The sequence below is a fragment of the Vombatus ursinus genome, unplaced genomic scaffold (genome assembly GCF_900497805.2).
Source record: "Vombatus ursinus unplaced genomic scaffold, bare-nosed wombat genome assembly UNPS02011369.1, whole genome shotgun sequence".
NCBI classification, from domain to species: Eukaryota; Metazoa; Chordata; class Mammalia; order Diprotodontia; family Vombatidae; genus Vombatus; species Vombatus ursinus.
In genome coordinates this window covers 5,212,810-5,221,437 of record NW_020951147.1, presented here as the reverse complement: position 1 = coordinate 5,221,437, position 8,628 = coordinate 5,212,810, and the positions used below count along the sequence as shown (strand labels likewise).

At 60.0% G+C, this 8,628-nt stretch overlaps 2 protein-coding genes across 3 annotated transcripts in view; one reads left to right on the top strand and one right to left on the bottom strand.

The window, feature by feature from the left end:
* The window catches only part of SCYL1 (SCY1 like pseudokinase 1), a 12,740-nt gene extending 11,857 nt beyond the window's left edge, over window positions 1-883 (top strand). Inside the window, exons 17-18 of the mRNA XM_027856305.1 lie at window positions 334-415; window positions 539-883. Coding sequence (XP_027712106.1) covers window positions 334-415; window positions 539-663 — 207 coding nt within the window. The 3' untranslated portion in view covers window positions 664-883. The remainder of the gene's footprint in view (window positions 1-333; window positions 416-538) is intronic.
* A 369-nt stretch (window positions 884-1,252) lies between these two features.
* Window positions 1,253-8,628, bottom strand: part of LTBP3 (latent transforming growth factor beta binding protein 3) — a 15,847-nt gene continuing 8,471 nt past the window's right edge. The window contains exons 15-28 of one of the 2 annotated variants that reach the window (XM_027856303.1): window positions 8,307-8,429; window positions 7,836-7,958; window positions 7,609-7,731; window positions 6,650-6,769; window positions 6,269-6,397; window positions 5,900-6,067; window positions 5,124-5,207; window positions 4,449-4,577; window positions 3,752-3,889; window positions 3,506-3,646; window positions 2,798-2,959; window positions 2,330-2,410; window positions 1,936-2,067; window positions 1,253-1,828 (exon numbers count right to left, since the gene is read on the bottom strand). In XM_027856303.1, the coding sequence (XP_027712104.1) occupies window positions 1,677-1,828; window positions 1,936-2,067; window positions 2,330-2,410; window positions 2,798-2,959; window positions 3,506-3,646; window positions 3,752-3,889; window positions 4,449-4,577; window positions 5,124-5,207; window positions 5,900-6,067; window positions 6,269-6,397; window positions 6,650-6,769; window positions 7,609-7,731; window positions 7,836-7,958; window positions 8,307-8,429 (1,805 nt within the window). In that variant the 3' untranslated portion in view covers window positions 1,253-1,676. Of the gene's footprint in view, window positions 1,829-1,935; window positions 2,140-2,329; window positions 2,411-2,797; window positions 2,960-3,505; window positions 3,647-3,751; window positions 3,890-4,448; window positions 4,578-5,123; window positions 5,208-5,899; window positions 6,068-6,268; window positions 6,398-6,649; window positions 6,770-7,608; window positions 7,732-7,835; window positions 7,959-8,306; window positions 8,430-8,628 lie in introns of those variants that run through there. The other variant, XM_027856304.1, reaches the window with a different exon arrangement.

Genomic DNA, 8,628 nt, shown 5'->3' with positions numbered 1-8,628 from the left:
AGGGGGAGGCCTGCCTAGCTTGGGGGTGGGGAGGGGGAGGCCTGCCTGCCTAGCTTGGGAATGGTGACGGGGAGGCCTGCTCAGCCTGGGTGGGAGGGGGAGGCCTGCTTAGCTTGGAGGGGGCAGAAGGCCTACCCAGCCTAGGGGAGGGGGAGGCCTGCTCAGCCTGGGTGGGAGGGGGACACCTGCCCAGCCTAAGCAGTGGGGGAGGGATGTTGGTAAGAGCCCAAGCCACGTCACTGGGGTCCTGGCAGGCAGGTGTGGGTAGGTGAAAGTTAGGCCTCTGAGCCCCTCAGGTTGGCCCTGACTGATTTCTTTCTCTTCTCTTTTCAGCGGAATCCAGATTCCTGGAGCACAGAAGCCTCTGGAGACTGGGGGACTGAGGAGAGCTGGGGGACCCTGGAGTCAGAGAGCAGTAGGTCCCCTCCTCTCCCTCCTGGTGCCCTTCTGGGGGGGAGGGGCTAATGGGGTTGCGCAGAGCTGGAGCCTTGAAGGAAAAACCCCCACTAAGCCCCTGCTTTATGTCATGGTCTCCCAGGACAGGCCAAGGCCGAGCTCGCTCGAAAGAAGAGAGAAGAGAGGAAGAGAGAAATGGAAGCCAAGCGGGCAGAGAGGAAGGTGGCCAAGGGGCCCATGAAGCTGGGAGCACGGAAGCTGGACTGAACGTCAAACCCTGGCATCGCCCCCTCCTCAGAGCCAGGGCCACATCGGCTCCCGTGATGGGAGTGGAAAGGGGGCGCGGGCCAACCCGCCCCACCCTCTGCCCGTGTATTTATTGTACAAACCATGCGTGAGGACCCAGGCCGGGCCCAGCCTGGCTCAGGGCCTGGCTCCCCATGTACATAATCAGAGCTGGAATACATTTTATTTCTAGCCCCTCCGAGTCTTGGGCCTGGAGTGTTGGATCATGGGAGCTGCTTGGGGGAGGGGGGCCAGAAGAGCTGGGCTGCCTCCTTTGGGGTGGTGGGGGCCCTTGAAGGGCTGGGTTGCTTTCTGGGGGGGGGGGGGCCCTGAAGGGCTGGGCTGCCTCCTTTGGGGGGGGGGGGGCCCTTGAAGGGTTGGGCTGCTTCCTGGGGGTGCCCCTGAAGGGCTGGGCCGCCTCTTCTGGCTTCTGGAAAGAATGTGACCCCCTAGGATTGACACTCTCAGGCCACCTTCCAAGAAGAGCCCGCCTCCCACTGACCCCCCACAAGGGGTGGATCGGGACTCTGAGGGCCAGGCTTATTCTTCCAGACCAAGAACTTGCAGGAAGAAGAGTAAACAGGCCAACTTTATCTCTGCGGGCTCCCCATAAACATCTCGGTGGGTGGGCAGAATCAGTCACACCCACGGGTAGGGAGCAGGTGTCCCGGCTTCTGTTACTAAGATACAATCTCCTAAGAGCCTGGTACAGGTGCCTGCCCCAGCAAGCTGGCAGTCCATAGCCAAGCCGTGTCCACACAGTCAAACAGCCGGGGGCAGCTCCACTGGGGCAGCTCCAGGCATGACGTCCCCTTGGGACCCTGGCACGTCCCTCAGAGCTGCAGGGTCCCGGAAGGCGGCTCGTACCTGGCCTCAGCCCTCTGAGAGCAGGGAGGGCGAAGCTCGCACGGGAGCCCCCCTTCCGAGGAGGGAAGCCCTCCCAGCCCTCCCCCCTGCAGGCTGCTCCTCGTCCGGCTCTCCAGCGGGCGCCGGGCTCAGCGGCGGCGCTGGGGCACGCACGCCCCGTGCGGCCTGATGCGCACGAAGCCGGCCTTGCAGGCGCAGCGGAAGGAGCCGCTCGTGTTGACGCAGCGCTCGCTCTTGCACAGCAGCCCCCGCTGGTTCAGCTCGCGGCACTCGTCAATATCTGCGGCGAGACGGCGAGGAAATGGACCAGGCTGGGAGCGGGGCCGCCGCCGGCGCTGCCTCCGCCCCCCCCCCCCCCCCCCGGCCGCCCCGGCCGCCCCGGCTCACCCACGCAGCGCGTGCGGGACGCGTCCAGCTGGAAGCCGCCGGGACACTCGCACACCGCGCCCCCCGGGCGGGCCACGCAGCGGCCGCTCACGCAGCGGCACTCGTCCGAGTCCTCCTCGGAGCTGTCCTCTTCTGCGACCGAGAGGGATGACGATGATAATACTAGCTAACATTTACATAGGGCTGCGAAGCGCTTTTCACACCCTGTGAGGTAGGCGGAATTACTATCCCCATTTTAGAGATGTGGAAACTGAGACTGACAGCGGTGAAGTGACTTCCCCAGGGTTATTCACACAGCTCGGTCGCAAATGCCTGCGGAGGGGCTCCGGGTCCACTTCTCTGTGGACCCCGAGCCCCGAAGCTGGACTGGGGCGGCGGGGGTGGGGCGACTCACCTCGGTGGGGCTTCCTCAGGAACAGGGGGCTCACGTCCCAAAAAGAGTTACTTTCGCTCTGGGAGTTCGGACACTGAAGTCCTGGGGAGGGGAGAGGAGGGGCGGGTCGAGGTGTGAGTTTAGAGGTGCAGGGCTGCTAACCTATGGCCTGGATGGGATTTCCGAGGTCATCTAGGCCCACTACCTCCTTTTACAGAGAGGGAAACTGAGGCCCAGAGGGTCAGGGACTTGGTCACCGTCACACCGTCAGCAAACAGAGCAGTGGGATTTGAACCCAAGGCCTCTGACTCCCTATGCAGCTTCCCTTTTCTCCGTCCCCTCCTTCACAGATATTTGTGGGGTACCTCTGCGGTCCTCGCTTGGGGCACTTGACTCTATTCTTTAAACCAAGCCACAGACCCCTCCTTCCTCCCCCCAGCTCCTTCCTGCTCCCGTTCTCCCCCACACCCAACCCTGCCTCTGGCTCACCTGGCCCCCGTGGTGGGCAGGGACGACATTGGGCCCCCCAGCCTCGGCCCTGACGGCAGCAGCAGTCCTCATAGGGCAGGAGAGGGCCAGCCAGGGGCCCTGCACACATGCCATCGTCCCCTCGCTGGCCCCAGCACACATCCCTCCGCTCCTGGGGTCTGTCTGCAGGGCAACAGGGAGAGAGAGGCTGACCCTCTGGAGAGGCCTTCTGTCTTCCCCTGCTCCCCCTCCCTTCTGGGCAGACAGACAAGGGCTAGTGAAGGCCCCCCCCCCCCCAGATAGGAACCAGGCTGCCTTTCTGATCTTGGCTCAAGTTACCAGCCCCTCCCCACACACTGTGTCTCCTAATCTGCACTGGCCTTTGCTTCAGCTGTTTCTAACATCTGGAATTTAATTAAAAGCAAATGTTGTCCCCTCCAAGAAGCCTTCCATGATGCCCCTGCCACATCAGGAACTGCCCTTTCCCCTGGATCTCCCAGAATTCTTGGATCCACACCCCTTTCTTGCAGGTTTCACTTTGAATTGTCCCCTTCATAGACCGGGATCTCCCTGAAGGCAGAGGGAGGCCTGGCTGAGCTCAGGGTTTGTCCCAGCATCATCCAACACACTCCTTAGCATCCAGGACTTGAATGAATGAATTGGGACGAGCAGAGACAATGACAGAGATGGACAGAGACACAGCCAAGCACAGCGATGCCCAGCCCTCACCTGCGGGGCTCTCCAAGAGCTGACAGTCCCGTCCAGTGGGCCCTGGAACCCAGGGCAGGTGGCACTCACAGCGAAAAGATCCAGGGAGGTTAATGCAGCGTCCATGCTGGCAGGCCCCGGGATCTTGACATTCATCCACGTCTACAAGCAGAAGAGTTAGCCCCTGACCTCCTTCTCCTCCTCTTCCGGCCTCCAGCCCAGCTGCCCCTTCCTTTCTTGCCCCCAGGACCCCGTCCCAGTCCTCACCCATCTCTTCAGGGATCAGACACTGGCGCTGGGCTGGGCTGTACTCTGCGGGAGGGGTACAGGAGCAACGGTAGCCACCTCTGGTGTTCTCACACACGCCATTCCTGCACTTGGATTCATCCAGACACTCATCGACATCTGAGCGGAGGGAAAGGAGTGGACTCCCATTGTCCCTTCCTCCCCACAAGCCTCAGAGCCTCTCTCTCCCAGGCCTGCTGGCAGCCGCTGCCCTCGGGGCTCACCCGCCCGGGGAGCAAAGTTGGAGAGCTAAGGCTCGCCCTCTGCCTCGTCTCCTCCCAATCTTCATGTCCCTTCTGGAGGGAGCAGGCCACGGGCTACATCCCCATTTCACGAGGAGAAAACCAAGGCCCAGAATCAGTTAGTAAGGAGGAGAGATGAGGAGAAGCCTGGGTGTCCTAATCTCACAGGAACTGATGGGCTTCTAATCTCTGCCCTGGTCAGACACCACGTGGAATGGCACATCCTGCCATAGAAGCCTCATCGTAGGAAAGACATAGCTAAGTGTCCAAAGCGGGCGGCAAACATTAAAAGGGCTGGATGGAAGGGGGCTCGTGTGCTTGGCCCTAGGGCAGAACCCGGACACGTGGAGGGCCCAAGCAAAATGGGCCGCCTGGGCAGGGAGTGGCTGCTCCATTCCTGGAGGTCTCTGGCTGGAGCTGATCACCCACACACTCACCCACGCACTCCAGCAGGTTCCCATCATAGTAGAAGCCTTGCTTGCAGTAACACTCGTAGCCTGGCTGAGTGTTGACACACTTGCCCTCCTTGCAGATCTCCTCTCCAAAGAGCACACACTCATCAATGTCTGCAGGGGGACCAGCAGGGCTCAGCAGGGAGCCCCCACCTCGGCTTTGCCCTTTTCAGCCAGAGCCAGAGCAGAGGAACCAAAGTGGGGTTCCCCATTCGTCGTCTCTGTGCCCAACTGCAAGCTTCTGCATGTGCCTGGCTCACCCAGGGCATTGCATCTCCAACTCCCACCTGTTTGCAGTGACTGGGCCTTGTGCCTGGAATGCCCTCCCTCCTCACTTCTACCTCACAGAATCCCTAGCTGTCTTCCAAGCACAGCTCTGGTGCCCCTTCCCACAGAAGGCCTTTCCTGATTCCCCCAGTTGTGAACACTCCCTGCACCCTGAAATTTACTTTATATTTTGTGTTCTATGTATACATGGTGAGCCCTCCCCCCCCCAACCTCTCATGATAAAAACTCCCTGAGGGCAAAGATGGGTTCATTTTTGTTTGTGTACCTTAAGTTCTGAACTCAGGAAGCACTTAATAAATACTTGTCAAGCATACAGTAGATACTTCATAAATGTTTGTTAAATGAACGGGAGGGCAGGGAAGCGCTCCTTACCCCGATGAGCCGGAATGCCATAGTTGATTATGTTGTTTTCTTGGATATAACCTTTTCCATCTGGACAGAGACTATGAAATTCAGCTGGGGGGCGAGAGAAACAGAAGGGACAGTGAGGACTAGTTCCTTCCCTTCCTCTCATAGCAACCCAGCATTCAGATCTAGGCAGGACTTTAGAGATCAGCTAGTCCTGGGGTCTTCTAGAATAATAATAAGCATAGCTAACATTTTTATAGTGCCTTAAGGTTTGCAAAATGCTGTACATGTCATCTTATTGGGTTCTCATAACATCTGTAAGGGAGGTGTTGTCATTGTCCCCATTTTACAGATTAGGAAACTGCGGCCAAGAGGTTAAGTTACTTGCCTAGAATCACACAGCAAGTAAGTGTCTGAGACCGGATTTGAACTCAGGTCTTCCTGACTCCAGGCCCAGTGTTCTCTCCACTGCAGCGCCACCTAGCTGCCTCTAGAACTAGTATGGAGCTTAGAGACCATCTAATTGAACTCTCTCATCTTACAAATGGGCAAACAGGCCTAATGCCTTTCCCAAGGTCACCCAGGGAGAAAGCATCCAAAAGGCAGGATTTGAACCCAGGACCTTTGACTCAGAGCATCATCCTGCCTCCTGAAGCCTCATTTTACGGAGGAAGAAACTGAGGTGGGAAGAGGGGAAACCTGTGGCTCTACATCCCCAAGGGTCCGTGGTCCCTCCTACCTGCGTCTCTGCTCCCCATGCTCCACCCCTCCCCCGTCTCCCAGAAGGCCCCAGCTCAGACCTGAGCTGTAGACGGGGCATGGGTAGATCTCGCAGTGGTCCCCCCAGCCAGCGCCCAGCGAGCAACAGCACTCCTGCTGGGTGACATTGGTGGCCAGGACGCTGTCACAGAAGATGGTGTCATCAAAGTTCAGGTAGCATTCTTTCTTGTTGTGTGGCTGCTCTGCCTCTGAAACATGGGGTGTGGGGGCAGGGAAGAGAGCACGGGCTCAGGCACCAATGGGGGGCCTGGCTAAGGGAAGTAAGGAGAGATGAGAGGCTTGGGGTGCTCTGCCTCGGAGACAAAGGGGAAGACTCAGGCATCCACGATAAAGGGAGAGGCCAGGAGCCAGGGGTCACGGGGCCCCTGGGTGCAGGAGTGGGCACTCACCCTCACAGCCATGCTGGTCCTGGGTGGGGATGAAGCCTTCATCGCAGACACACACGTAAGAGCCATGCACGTTCTCACAGGCTCCGTGGGGGAGGCACAGTCCTGGGTCCTGGCTACACTCATCGATGTCTGGGCAAAGACAAGGATAGGGGATGTAGCAGCGGCCAAGGCCAGAGCGCCTTCTTCCTGGGCTCCAGCCCTGCCTCGGCTGTACCTCCAGGGTCCTGAGGGGGGTGCCTCTGGGGGGAGATCAAAAATCCAACAACCAGGGGATGGTTGAGGCTTTGTGGGGAGTGTGTGGGCGCTGGAGAATTCCATAAAGTGGCACGGCTGCTGTCCGGCTACTCCTCCACGCCCCGCTTCCTCCCACTAGGTGGGTACCTTGGCACTTCCTGCCACCCACCAGCCGATGGCCTGGGGGACAGAGGCATCGGTAGGAGCCGTTGGTGTTGATGCAGTCACCTCCGATGCAGGCCGCTGGGAAGTCACACTCGTCGATGTCTGGGGGCAGGAACCAGAGAGCCAGTGAACTCAGGTGTCCTAACCTCGGTCTTGCTTCCCCATGGGGCCCAGGGGTTCTCCCAACCCTAGACAGGAACTCAGCTTGGGAGTATATGCTAAGAAGGCCCAAGTCTGATCTCCAAAGAGAGACAGGAATCAGGCCTCGGTCTGCCCCCTACTCTCAGGGCCCCCTGCTGGGGCAGTCCAATCACTGTCCCTGACCTTCAGCCTTGAAAGGGAGAAGCAAACAGAAAAAAAGCACGAAGCTACTAGCCTATGATCTCCAAGAGGACAGAGGATGGCCTCTAGCTAACTGGCCTTGGTAACCCCCATCCCTGTCCTCCCAGCACCCAGAGCAGGGCTCTGAACACAGCCCACACTTCAAAAATGCTGAAGTGGAGCTCTGGACAGGGCCTGAGGGCCTCTGGGGGATGCAGAGCCAGCGGTAGCCACCAGGGGGCAGCAGTGTTGGCCACTTGTTGACCTAGCGAACAGGTCCTTGTGGATACCCTGGCATCATTGGACAGAGAACATCCGATCTGGAAGGGACTTGAAAACCTAGATTAACTAGATTGAGAAGGTCCTTAGAACCTAGAATGTCAGGGCCTAGGGGGACCTTAGAACCCAGACTGTCAGGCATAGATGGTCCTTAGAAGACAGAGCATGGGATATCAGAGCAGAGGAGGTCCTTCCTTCATGGAACAAAGAACCTAGAACCTAGACTGTCAGAGCAGGGAGGGATTTTAGAGCTTCTCCTAGTTCAGATTCATTTCATGGACGGGCAAACTGAAGGCCTGCCCCTCCGGTCGGCTAGAGCCAGGCCTCCCTTCTCTACTCACCCTCGCAGCGGCTCCGGTCCCGGGACAGGTGGTAGCCCGTGAGACACTGGCATTGGAAGGAGCCGGGGGTGTTGGTGCAGACCCCATGCTCGCACACGTTCCCGGCTTCGCACTCATCCACATCTTCCCAGAAGAGGAGGAGGGCAAAGGTCAGTGTCGGGGGGGGGGAACACCTGAGACTGCCCTAGACGGCACCCCCCACCACCCCCGTCTTCAGGGGCACTCACCCAGGCAGCTGCGGGCGTCTGAGGCCGGCGCATAGCCCTGGGCGCACGTGCACCGGTACGAGCCGGGGAGGTTCTCGCACCAGCCTGGTTGGCATGGGTTGCCCTCGGCACACTCGTCCATGTCTGTGGGGGAGAGGGGCTGTTGGAGGGGCCGGACAACTGGGAGGAACAGAGCGCAGGCAGGCCGGGCCCGGGTTTCGTCTGCGTCCCCATCCCAGTCCGGTCCGTCCAGTACAGCACGATGTGACCATCTCTTGTCCTGGCGAAAAGGCTCAGGCCTGCGTCCCCCCCCCCCCCCCCCCCGCTAAGACTATATAGGCTGGCAGAGCCCAGGGAGCCCGGCCAATGAGGCAGTGGGGGTGGGGGGGAAGGCATTTTCTCGCTGGCCGAGTTCTTATCCCTGAAGGTGTCCCAGATGATTCTCCGCCACCCCTCCTCTGCCTGGTCCCTCCCCTCCCCTCTGCCCCTCACCCCGGCAGGCCCCGCCCCCTTGACTCCGGTATCCAGGTTGGCACGCGATGCACTTGAAGCTGCCGGGTTTGTTCTCGCATTTGCTGTCCGGGCACGAGCTGGGATCCCGGCACTCATCGATGTCTGCGGACAGAAGGGAGGGTCAGGCTGGGCCTGCAGGCCCCCGGGACGAAGGAGAGGAGCCGGGGAGGTAGGGGTCGCCCGCCTGCCCAGCCCTCCCGGCGCGTTCTGGGCTCTCCCGCCCGGCCCGGCCCGGCCCGGCCCGGCCCAGCTCCGTGGTGTGCGAGGTCTCCACTGGGCCCCCTGCCCGCCCCGGGCCCCC